Raw genomic sequence first — 13,085 nt, 5'->3', positions numbered from 1 at the left:
TCTACTTAAACAATATTAAAAAAAAAAAATCATATATGAAACCCACGGTACCCACCACCGAAATAGTTTTTTTTTTTTTTTTTTTTTTACCTTCTTCTCCCCCAAATTTTCGCCTCCTTCTTCCTATCTTTTTTCTCCACCAAATTCTTTCATAACAATCGTGCGAATCTACTCTTTGTTTCATTTCTTTCCCATAACTTCATCAGTTCATCCTAAGATAGGGGAGATATCAAGCCTTGATGGATAATTTGAGGTTCCGGGGGACCAGGACAGATTCGATCAATCTTCTTTTATATTGTTGCTTTAATTTTTGAAAAATTAGTGCGTCTTAATGCAATATGGATCTTGTGAACCCAAGCAAAAGAATAGTGAAAATTTTTTGTGGCCAATTTTTTTTTTTATTGTAGTTGTAATCTTGCTTTCACTGTTTTAGGGCCTAATATATTTCATGAGTAGAAATTGGATTACAATAACCATTGCTTCCATCGCTTAATGACAATTTTTTCATAGTTTTTTACTTTATTGTATAAAGTAATTTGTTCTTTCTAAGTATACAAATCAAGTTAATAACTTGATAAATAAAAAATATACAATAAACTATAAAAATAATATCCGAATTTTTTGCCCGACTTTTATTTTTTTAATCGAATAATTCTCGAATCTGAATCCAACTTCGATTTTTATTTTGTTCGCTTTTTTTACCACTTTTTTGACCAAATCCTTAAATTAACCAATCGAATTATTTCGAATAATTCTCCACCCGAATAATTCCCGAATCCGAATTTGCTAACTATGTGCATAGCCATGTGACTAAGCTCGAAACGAAAATCTCTTGCCAACAAAAAATTAGAGAAAAACCAAAATTTCAGAATGTGTTCTTTATTCAAAATTTATTTCTGAAAAATACGTACCAAACACGACCTTAAAAACTTAACCTAATGGTTGATTGAGACGGAAGAGTCGGATTGGAATATTTGAGATTGGAAAAACCCGCACCGTTGCACTGCACTCCCTACTAGGGTTTTGTATTTTAAGAGAGGGCAAGAGACGCATTAGTCTTCTCTCCTCGGCTCTGCAGTTTTCGCTTCTCTTTTCTCGTAGGCAGTGGGCACAGAAGCTAAGACTTTACCCTTCTAACTTCCAAAGTCGGAACCCTTAAGGTAGACGGAGCCCGAGTTTTCTGTGAGATCTCTGCAATCTTAGCCATGGCTACTCCTACGACAAGGGTCTTATCGCAGAAAGAAGCCGACGTTCAAATGATGTTGGCTGCCGACGTCCACCTAGGAACCAAGAATTGCGATTTTCAGATGGAACGTTATGTCTTCAAGAGAAGAACTGATGGTGAGATGTCCACTGTAGAGTTTTAGTATCTTTGGAACCTGGAGTTTGTGTTTATTGAATACGATCTTACTATTTTACAAGGGTTAATGGCTACAAAAACTATCCGTCTTCTCGACCTTCATTAAAAGTTTGCATTTTTATTTCCAGATCACGTAATAAGAAATTTAAGAATCTTATTTTTTGGGGGAGGAATTTTAGTAAAAATTTACTTACTACATTTTAAGTTTTATATGTTCAAGGCATTCTAATTTCTGTGACCTGTTTATTATCTAATTGTGAAATTTTTATATTTTTGGTCTTATATGATTTAGATATGCAAAACGCAGTAGGCGGCCATTTATTTTTAAGTAGCTTTGATGTTTTAGTTTTATTCTTAGTGAAGTTACCAGGAGCGGCGATATGATTCAGGATTAGATCACAGCATTTCTTATGGCTTTAGATTATTCTGAATTGTGACATTCTGCATATCAGATATCCTAAGAGAATTGGTGTGGTGGTTTCTCACAGCTTTTCTGAAAGTTACCAATGTTGTGATATTGTGGTACAATATCAGATATTAGTTTATGCAGAATGCAGTCAGTGCGCCCCGTCTTCAATGGTTAATCAAATCTTCCAATGTTCTCTCCATGAGCCCAATATTCTACCTTGTGCATTTATCTAGGTGTATTTATTAATCATTCGCATAGTTTGGGCTCCTAGAATATGTCATCCTTGTGGCAATCTATTTGATTGTATTGAAAGGCCCAATGAATTAGGATTATCTTGCATTTTACAGAGCTTAGTTTGAAATAGTATATTTGCTCCACCAGCTAATTATATGAGTACACTTGCTATTGGAGTTTTCAATTGAGACTGAATCTTTGTTTATTATATGACTCTATTTGCTCCACCTGCTAGTTATATGAGTACACTTGCTATTGGAGTTTTGAATTGAGACTAAATCTTTGTTTATTATACGACTCATGTTTAGATGTGTTGTTTTTGGCTGGCAAGTTATGGATTAAGGTTTGAAATTTGAGTTTTGTAATGCAGGAGGAAATTATTTGACCCCCCACCCCCAATTTTTTTTAAATGTCTTTTCAGACAGATATATGATATGTATTTTTTAATGAACAATAAGAATTTGCTGCATTATCTGGTGTATATTTTCCGGCTTTCCTAACTTGTTAATGTTCAGGTATCTTTATTATTAATCTGGGAAAAACTTGGGAGAAGCTGCAATTGGCTGCTAGGGTAATTACAGCCATAGAGAACCCTCAGGACATCATTGTCCAATCTGCAAGGCCCTATGGCCAGAGGGCTGTTTTGAAGTTTGCACAGTACATAGGTGCTCATCCAATTGCTGGTAGACATACTCCTGGGACGTTCACTAACCAGCTCCAAACGTCCTTTAGTGAGCCTCGGCTACTGATCCTTACTGATCCCAGAACAGATCACCAGGTAAATCCCCTTAAGAATGAGTAGGATAAAACTGTCAGTCATCATCTAATTGGCTGTATTTTGATCTCATGTGCGATACAAGTGCTTACTTATAAGGTTTTGTTCTTGAACTCTCTGCAGCCAATTAAGGAAGCTGCTCTTGGTAACATTCCAACCATTGCTTTCTGTGATACTGACTCTCCCATGGGCTATGTTGACATTGGGATCCCTGCCAATAACAAGGGGAAGCACAGTATTGGATGCCTATTCTGGTTGTTAGCACGGATGGTTCTGCAGATGCGGGGCACCATTCTTCCTGGGCAGAAATGGGATGTGATGGTAAACCTGTTTCTCCGTTATTATTATTTTTTTTAAATCCAGATAAGACCTTTTCAATACATGTTGCTTATTCAAGTGTTAAAGAACATTTTATGAATTATTTCTGCATCTTCTCTCCCCAGCACTTCTAAGCCCAATAATAATTATTAGAAAAATAAGGATTTTATTCTCCTTCAATGAAATAGATATGAAACTTTTTCACTTAGCCCTTGGAGCTTACAAAAATGTTGATGTGAGGGAATCTCCTAGCACAAATGTTGTTTCTGACTGAACTGTTGACATCTGTATTTTTAAATCATGTTCCCATGGTGTGCTCCTTGTGGATATTTTATTTACATTTATTTATGATCTATTGCTCGACAGAAAGCTGTGGCAAACCCATTGTTGCTTTGTCCTATGAGTGGAAGTATCAAAAGCTTTCAGTTGTATTTATGGTCAGTGTATTCCATCCTTTCCAGGTGGATCTATTTTTCTATAGGGATCCTGAGGAGGCCAAGGAACAAGAAGAGGATGAGGTTGTTGCAGCTCCCGATTATGGAGTTTCAGATTACACGGTTGGTACCCTTGGTCTTCAGGGCGACCAATGGCCTGCCCAAATGGCAGATGCCCAGTGGACCCCTGAATTGGCAGCTGCTGGTGGTGCCATTCCTGCAGGTGCAAATGTTGACTTGACTCAAACTCCAGGTAAGATATATCACCTTTTTTTTATTGTTTAAATTCATGTAGCTGTACAGAAGTTGAAGCTCAAAACTGAATCTATAACCGATGAACCTACATGCAAAAGGAAGCAATAAAATAGTCACATCACCTAAATAATGATCCATAGGCAGTCTACTTGTAGTACATTCTATGGTACTTTGGAGATGTGCTGGACAGGTAGTGTATCCAAAAAATGCTTGGTACAGATTTTTGTAGTACATTTAGCTAAATTGCACCGTAGAAATGGAAAATTTTTACCGGCTCCTTAGGCACAGTTTTAAGCAGGACTGGAGAGGAATACTATGTCCAATTGTGGCTTGGGACAATTTCTCATCCCAATTGAAAACCAGGTTGAATATAGGTTTTAGCCGAACCCATTTAATTGGGATAAGGCTTAGTTGAGTCGTTTGGTCTAGGTTTGAGGGGTTTGAATCTATTCGTCCAGTTTGTGCATATTTTTGGGTTATTAAGATACAACTGACAGGAAGTTGAAATTAGAATGCTGGTATGGGTTGCGATGTGTAATTACCATTGGGCTTTGTGTTCAAAGCTTGAAAGGGTAATACTTAATAGAGTGTTAGACATCGTGGTCTAAGTTCTCTTAAATTGGTGGTAATAACAAAGAGAGAAATGCGGGAAGGAAATGGGAATGGTGGTCATGAATCTAATTCTATCAGTTAAGATAATAAAAAAATCATTCTAGGAAATAGCCCTTATGCGCACCAATTGTTTTTCTGCCTTGCTACTTCTGAAAACCCTACTACAATAATGATTTTCACAATGTATCTTCGTTTTTTTCCTTGTGATCTATAGTTTTGTCAGGGGACGGATGGGATGTTGCAGCCGCACCACCTCCCATGGCAGCAGTGACTGGAGTGACTGGAGTGACTGGAGTGACTGGAGTTGATAATGTTTCTGCCGGTGGCTGGGATGCTTAGAAGAGCTTACAATTTTGCGGATCTGAAAACCTCTTTTTTTATTTTTGATGTTCTTTCGTTTTTCTTTGGGTAAGGAGGGGTTGGATCATTTGAGATTGGTTCTTTTTGTTTTTGTCTTTAATTTTTACCCGGAATGAAGATTTTGGAGCTCATCTTATTTTAACGGTTCTTAGCTTAGCTATATTTGCTTTTCTGTTATTGTTGTACCCAAAGACGATTTTGATTGTTTGCGGAAAGGAGGATTCTGTTGGTTGATGGGGACATCGATTCCCTTCGCAATCTGGTATTGGACTCCTCATGAAAGGTCGAGGAAGGTGTGAGATCCTTGATGACATAACTGAACCCATTTCCATCTCTCCTATCACATCACATGGTAATTTGTAAATTTTCCAAAATTTGTTGTATATTTTAGGAACGATTTACTCCCTGATTTCAGTTTTTCCATTGTAGGAATTCGATTATTAGATATAAAAAATATACAGTGGAAAAAATCTTTTCCATTTTCCAGTTGAATTGTGTTTGGTAAATTGGTCCTGTTTCTGAACTAGGTGCAAGAGATAAAAGAAAAAAAATATATATATATAGTGTAGAGACAATTGATTTTGTAAATTGTTTTTAAATGTTGAAATTTGATTTTTTCTCTCTTCCCTGTTACAGAATTCACCTTCACCTTAAGATCGATCTTGCAGAAATAAGATCGTTACCAATGGAAACCTTAACCGTGACATTTGATAATAAATCACATTTTTAAATTATATTTGGGAAATAGTTTATGTGGTAGAGTGCAAGGGTTGCACCTAACAAGCAGAATGGGGGCAAAATGACTGCCACAGCTTGATGAAAATGGGGCAATGATACCTGCCTGATGCTTCTGTACCCACAAGAAATTCTTTTCCTTTCTCAATATCTGTAGTTTAGAGTAAAAAAATAATGGACAGGCTATATGTTGCCAATTAGAACTTACGTGGAGTTCTATGGAGGGAGCTTGTCCTCCATATAGTATCAATATCTCCTCTTCGTTATCTATTTCTGCTTCGCCACTGAAATGAACTCCGTATCATTGAGGCACATGTGTAGCTAACTTTGTGCTAGGGAAGTCTAAACGATGATGCTGTCTCGTATTCCAGATAGCTAAAAAACACTTGAGGAAAGGGGGAGAGACGGATAAAACTCAAAATAACCTTTACTAGTTGGGGTTGACTACCATCCTGTTCTGGAATTCAACTTCAATGAAATTCCAATCCAGTTTTAGAATTCGACTACAGTGAAAGCCAGGTCTAATTCAAAAAAGTAATCACATAAAATTACATTACCATTCAAAATACGAGCCATATGTATAGATACACTCCCAACTGCCCCCTCTTTTTTTTCTGTGACGGAATCCTCTGGAGAGGCTTAATTACAACAAAACGACCTGTGAATTGAACTCAACTTCCGTTGTCCTGATTATAACAATCAAACTAAAGATTTTTTGCTGCCAAAATCCCAAGTGAACAATGGTCATAGTGGATCTCCGAACAATGTAATTTTGCAGGATGAATTTTCAGTCCATCTTAAGACTGAGAGTGAAAAAAACCAAAAATGACCGAAAGCAAGCTGGAGCTCGAATGAGCAGAATATATTTATAAATATTTACAAGATTGTTAACACTGGAAACCATGAAATTGGGAAAGAGAAAGGAACAAAGAGCTCCAAAAAGAATAACTGTGCCTATTTAAGTTAATACTTCTTTTTATCAGACTCCGACCAAGGTTTTCAGGATCGAATAAATGCTGCAAATCATACAAGAAAGCCAATCAGGCCTCTCTTAGAGGAAGATTTATCTTACAAAAGAATGCCGGTAATGGTACCACCACATTAGTTGCTTCCCAATTTGCTTTTCCATTCCCTCCATAGTTTCTACTTAGGGACTGGCATCCTTGAAAAAGGTTATGTTAGGTAAAGCAGGGGAATAAATACTGATAAAATGAAAATTTTGGTGGGCGTCAATGGCACAGTGTCTCTCCATAAGTTACCCAACGAACAAAGCTGTCAGAAAATTCATCAAGTGTGTCTAAATCTGCTTCCGTCTGCACCTTTACCTGCAAAAGTAAAAGGGGAACGACGAGGTGGGAAATTTTAGAGGACGAGCAATGTTTTTACCCTTAAATATATGCCATGAGAAAGGAATTAGAAAATAAAGATCAACAAAGAAATCCGTTTTTTCTACACCAGAGTTATATTATTAATATAAGTTACAAATTATGAAAATTTACAAACTATTAGTTTTAGTTTTCATTCTATTTCATTTCCTTCAGATTGCCCTTCTATATTTTCACTACACCTCCAGTTCCTACTAAGTAGATGCTGTAACATATTAATCCAATAGAACAATGAATTATCTCACTTATACGCAGTCTTCTACTGCGAGCAGTTGATAATTGTTAAATACATTGTCTGAACATGGAACATTTACGACTTGCTAACATTCAAGTACCTTCAGTCACATGTTGGCTCAAGTACCAGCCAGATATTAGAAAGTTGTCCTGCCCAACTCACAACCCCCACCCCAGGTTCACCTTTGAGCACTAGGATACCTCCTTAAAATATTAGTTGTGACAAGTCCTGAGTTAATTTGTAAGATACACCCCCACCAATATATATATATATATATATAGGTTTTGTGCTGGGGAAGGTGGGAAGGACTCGAACAATTCTGCAGTGCGCACACCAGAAGTATACAGATTTTCAAACTTAATCCTTCACTGATTATCTACTTGAATGTTGTCATGGCCCCTTGACTATCAAAGGAATGTGAGGGTTTTGACAATATCCTCAGCAAGTGCTTTTTATACAAAATATGAAAACTAATATAAAACCAAAGAGGGGGTTGGTATGCTACTTCAGAGTGCAAGTAGCATTATAAAGACTGATCCCAGACATGCAGTGGAATCCATGGCAATATATGGGTGGCTCCCAGTGCATGACAGGGATCAAAGCTGTTGTAAGTTGTGATAAGCATTGTATTAGAATTTTCCATATAAGAATACAAACCTTCATGCTGGATCCATATTCTGTTTGAGGTGGTGTCGTTTCAATTGTTATTCCATTCGCAACATTTACCGAGGACAAGCCTGTAACTGGAGAGCTGATGAGGCTAGACCTGCAGTGATTTGAAAATTACTCAATCAAACTCACATTTAAAAAATAAAAATAATAATAATTATTATTATTATTATTATTAAAAAAGAAGAAGAAGAAGAAGAAAAGAAAAGAGAAGAGAATTCTTAAATTCCTACAGGAAAATGTGTTGCCAGCCAAAAATAAACTTCAGACCTCCCTAAATTTGGAGTCACAATAATTCCAGACACTGATTTAAGGAAACAACCAGCAATGCATTCTGCCATGCTGATATCCAGGAAAAAGGACAAAACATCATCCTATCAGATTAATAGACATCAGACTATCAAAAATTTCATGGTCTAAGAAACACTGAAATTTCCCAGCTAGGACAACCTCAAAGTAAGCATCCTCCAATTGGAATGTAGTCATTGCCTGCCTTTTTACCAGTTAAAACAGTACTCTGGGTTGACGGGTAGGATAGAGCACAGAAAATCCAGAGGATTGGTTGGAAGCAATTTTTTAGATAGCCTGATTCACACACCACATGAAAGAACTGTGAAATAAAAACTGACCTGGCTTGCTAACTAATGTTATTCTAATTTATAAGTTAAAACCAGTACTAAAACAGGATCGATGCAGAGTGCAAATTTTCCAGAATTGAGAGAACTTGCATAAAGTCAAATCAACAAAACAGATCAGACTTATAGTCTTGTCCAGTGTCGCTTTTAGAGAGGGTAGAAACTATGCTGAAAATCCCATTCAGATCGATGAACAGATCTGCTGATGTGGACAACTCCTAGTGAAACTAGGATAGGTCATCAGTTTCAGACTAAACAGAACAGTAAAGTAAAAATATCGATTTCAGCTTTCAGGTAATCAAAACTCCATCCTACTCAAAGTAAGACAGTATCAAATAACCCGACAGAACCAAGATTTGAAAACAGAATATGAAGAGAGTTCTATCGATAACCTAAATCAGCACAGTAGAACACCTTCAATTTTAACAGTCCTAGTAAGGGTCGGACTGATGTATCGCAGGAACCAAAACAGAACAGAATGCATGGAATATAAGAGCAGAATGATACCTTAATGAAAAAAAAATAAAGAACAGCAGTACCAGGGCTTTCCACTGCAAGGTATTGATTGGGTTTCACCACCAATCACACCTTGATTCATCACAAGGGAAGAACTCTCCACGCAAGGGGCAGAACAGAAAATTTTCCAGCAAGCAAATTTTTTCTTCTTTTTTTTTTTTTTTTTTTTTGCCTCAACTCTCCAAGAATTTGATTAAGAGTAGTTTGGAAGTAGGACATCTCAAAGGGTATGCATTAGGATATGTCAAATTCAGTCAAACTAGGAATCCGATAAATGGTCAGATCACAGATTTATGAAACTCAATAGAAACTTGATCTACGATAACAATTTTGGATGAAAAAGATCATTAAACATCGGAGATTATATAGCCCTTGAAGTAAGAAGAACCAAATCCCACTTGGAGTAGGAGTGCAGTATCCACAGCAGATTCATAAATTGACTACAGATTAGTGTGTAGAATACTGACCATATAAGATACTTGAAATAAGAACTTGAATCATCACTGTAGATCACCTTGATTCCAGAAGTCCTATTGAGAGTAGGACAGTTATATCGCAGGAACCAGAATTGAAACCCGATAGCAGGTTAAGGACAAATTACTGAATCAATAACTTCCCAACAAAGATCAAAGAATAAAGGAACAGTACTTGGGCTTCTCACCACAAGGTATTGATTGGATTCACCACCAACCCACCTGTTGAATCACCACAACAGGGAGCATTCTGAATCACCACAGAACCAAAAGCAAAAGCCAAACTTTATTCATCAAATTCATGTATAATGCTGCTCCTCCTTACAAACTTACATAGAAGACAAAAAGAAAAAAAGCTTCACACACTAAAAAGGAAATGCCTAACCCAATCCTTACCTAATAAGGTAACCTAAATTACTTAGGAACTAAAAGAATAAAGCAAACCAATCAAAACAGGACTGGACTAATAGAATCATAAGGAATCCTAGAAAAGATAGATTGAGACTCCCTCCCCGGTCCCACGAAGATATCTACATACTTTTCCAGTCCAGGACAACTGAGATCTTCCGGTCTGCATGTGTGGGAGCAGCTCAAACAAAGAAGAGTCTGGTCCAGTCTGAATTCAGGCCCGGCCCGCCGTCTGCTGCTAGGTCCAGGAATGGCGCCAGGCAAGGGCGCCGCTATGCCCCGCTGCTCTGCTGCGGCTGGCCCCCGGACTATGCAAAAGAAACAGCATAACCAAAACACTTAATGACAATCAAAACAAAGAAATAATGACACACACTCAACTTATCTCATATGCCTAGCCCCCACCCCATATTACAGACCCATTAAAGTGGCCCATTACAATGAAACCATATTGGATCAAAGACCCAACATATACATAACCCAATCCAAAGCTTACTCCCATTACAATAAGCCCTCATCTTTAAAAGTTCTATAAGTCCATGGGTAGCAACCCAACATGCAAGTAGTATATCTTTGCGGGATCCATGTCACAAGGACCCTAACCAATCTAACTGGTCAAATTTCAACCCAAATGAACATGTCATAGTGTATACAAAGTTGTAAAAGAATTACAAATGCTATCAACCATTAGCATTATGTAAATATCTGTGGCATTACTAGTATTCCGTAACAGTCGGTGGAATTCTTGCTATTTTCATAACTTTGAGCAATGTTCCAACCAACAACATGCTTGTATTACAAAATGAACGATTAGTATTATGTAACGGTCTGTGGCATTCTAGTAATTTTTGCATAACCTTGAACCATGTTTCAACCTTAAGAACATTCTTGTATAGGCCGAAACTTGACCAATGAGATGGGTGGTAGATCCTCTATAACATGGACTCACCTATGACCAGCATTTCTCACACCACATGGGAACTAGTGAACTTTTAAAGAGTTCTCCAACTCTGCCTAGAATAAAACCCACATTTATAAGTAGATAAAAGTACTACTCGAGAAACAAAAAAGAAGGGGGAAGTCTCCAAGTTTTACTGTCCTTACGGAGCAGCAAAGAGTTGATGCTTCAAATTGATTCTGAGAAGTGACAGCTGAGCTGGCATCCCAAAAATGTCCACATGTTCCCCATTCTATATAAAAAATTTCTGTTATATGCCTGGTGGGGCCCAATCTTGTAGAGTATGGGCACAAGACTTGGTCAGCCTAGCATGGCATGGGATGGTTAAAATCAGGTTCAGGTACGTAACACTCGATATTAGAGCCTACCATGTTTTGGTTTCAAGTCCAAAAAGGCTGCCTAGGAGAGAGCCACCTAGAATAGAGCAAGCCGCCAGGAAAAAGGCTACTGCAGCCAGGCTAAGGATCTTGAGCGGTGTGGAGCCACCTGCAAGGGGCTAACTTCTGCCAAAGCGAAAGCTTCCTAGAGTAAGAGCCTATAAGGACGACGACTGCAAAACTGTGTTGGTATGTTACATGCCTAGTGTGACATGCAGTTGGGCGTGGGATTACTTGGGACTAATTTTTGTAATTTGGTTATTTATTTTCTTTGTTTTCAGCGTAGGATGTCTGGCAAGTTCGTAGGCAGATTCAGTTTAGGTTTTATTTCCATTGTTAAAGCTAGATTCTTATTTAGAGTCAGATTCCATACTTGTTTCAGTTTGGGAATAGGAAAGTAGGTTCTCTCTCTATCTTTAAATAGAGTTACTGTACCCAACAAAGAGACTTGAATTGATTGAAATGGAAAGAGTATTTCAGGAGAAACATGGCTGCCGTGAAAGCTTTTCTCCTCCTCCTTCCCTGAACTTCTCTTTCTCTCTCTTTTCTTCTTCTTCTTTTCTGGTTTTCTTCTCGATATTCCTGTAAGTTGACTGTAGCAGCCCATCGATCTCTCTCCCTACCCTACTTTTTTTTCCAGCCTAAATTCACATCGAAGGAGGCCCTTCTTGGGCGATTGAAGTCCCAATATTTCAGCTCCAAAGAAGATACTTGCTGTGAGAAATAAACCCGCAACTCAGGCTAACTGGCTAACTAAAGGTACCGCCCAGTTCTGGTTCCAGAGGATTCAATCTCCCTTTGTTGCTGAACAATGGACCCAATAGATCATGCATACGGTAGGGATTTGGAGCACCTTCCATCTCCTGGAACTTCATGAGAAACAGATTAATGATGAGGAAACAATCATACTTGAACCCCAACGTGTTCCCTGCACTTTCGTTTGAGGATACGATGAAAAGAACCTCACCGTTCTTATGTTAGGTCCCCTGTTAGTTGTTTTGCCAGATTTACCCTAATTTCTATTTGTCCCATTTGTTTCTTAGTTCCAAATCTACACCTCCCCATCTTGTATGTTGCCTTTCCCTTTGAGAATTCCACTTATATTCAAACTATCATCTATTTACCAGATTGACATTTCACTTGGTAAACTTCAATATATTTACAGATATGCCATTATTCTTTACAATTGAACCATCTGATAGCCGAGTGGGCCCATAAGCAATCCAATTCCAGTTTGGAATCCGGATTTGCATCACCAAACTTGGCTATGGGAAATAGATTGCGCCAGCACACTACAGGATAGATTATAGGGCTTTAATTTAATGCCTAACACTTTCAGCCTACCATGTGTATTAAAGAGAGACTTTTCCATGTCTTGTTTATTTAAAAAATCCAATAGCTCAAAGTAGCAGAAACAAATGTATAATGCAAGGTTGGCCAAAGGGCTAACCTTGACAAGTCAGCTATAGATGAGATTAATTCACAAGGCCCCCTCATGATTCCAACAATCTGGATCAGCCACATATAAATTTAGGGTAATAAAGAGCAAACAATCTCTGATTTCAAAAGTTAACTCGAATCATCAAACGAAGCAAAACAATAACTATCTGAACACAAAATAGTAACTTTTTCCAGATCTTCAGAAGGGAAGGGCAGAATGGGTATTTTGCAAATATCTCAAGATCAAGCCATCAAAAAAGGCACAAATTTGAATCGATCACCAAATTTGGGTTCTTGAATGCCTAGTCAAAATTTGAGTTCGATCGGATAGCTAAATTGCTTAATCTGAAAAATCATGCGACATCCGACCTTCTAGAAACTAAGGTTCTACTTGAATAAAGTTCGCCCCGTGGTCAATGTAGACCGACTCTGGGTGCTTTTTGCCTTGACTTGGCCTATAAAGTGGTTATTTTGTTTTTTTTTTTTTTTTTTTTTTT

At 37.7% G+C, this 13,085-nt stretch overlaps 2 protein-coding genes across 3 annotated transcripts in view; one reads left to right on the top strand and one right to left on the bottom strand.

Moving 5' to 3' along the window:
* The first annotated feature begins 1,030 nt into the window (after window positions 1–1,030).
* Window positions 1,031–5,015, top strand: LOC122071839 (40S ribosomal protein Sa-2-like). The gene is made up of 5 exons (XM_042636271.1): window positions 1,031–1,341; window positions 2,519–2,781; window positions 2,902–3,099; window positions 3,558–3,783; window positions 4,612–5,015. Exons 1-5 carry the CDS (start codon window positions 1,206–1,208, stop codon window positions 4,734–4,736), a joined length of 948 nt encoding a protein of 315 aa, XP_042492205.1. The 5' UTR covers window positions 1,031–1,205; the 3' UTR covers window positions 4,737–5,015.
* Window positions 5,016–6,318: 1,303 nt separating this feature from the next.
* LOC122066653 (phosphoinositide phosphatase SAC2-like) overlaps window positions 6,319–13,085 on the bottom strand; it is a 37,487-nt gene continuing 30,720 nt past the window's right edge. For both annotated transcript variants that reach the window (XM_042630502.1, XM_042630492.1), the window contains exons 16-17: window positions 7,770–7,878; window positions 6,319–6,817 (exon numbers count right to left, since the gene is read on the bottom strand). In XM_042630502.1, coding sequence (XP_042486436.1) covers window positions 6,722–6,817; window positions 7,770–7,878 — 205 coding nt within the window. In that variant the 3' untranslated portion in view covers window positions 6,319–6,721. The remainder of the gene's footprint in view (window positions 6,818–7,769; window positions 7,879–13,085) is intronic.

Source organism: Macadamia integrifolia, chromosome 2 (genome assembly GCF_013358625.1).
Source record: "Macadamia integrifolia cultivar HAES 741 chromosome 2, SCU_Mint_v3, whole genome shotgun sequence".
Lineage (NCBI taxonomy): Eukaryota > Viridiplantae > Streptophyta > Magnoliopsida > Proteales > Proteaceae > Macadamia > Macadamia integrifolia.
Note: the sequence above shows the minus strand (reverse complement) of the source record. Positions and strands in the feature narration are given on the sequence as shown.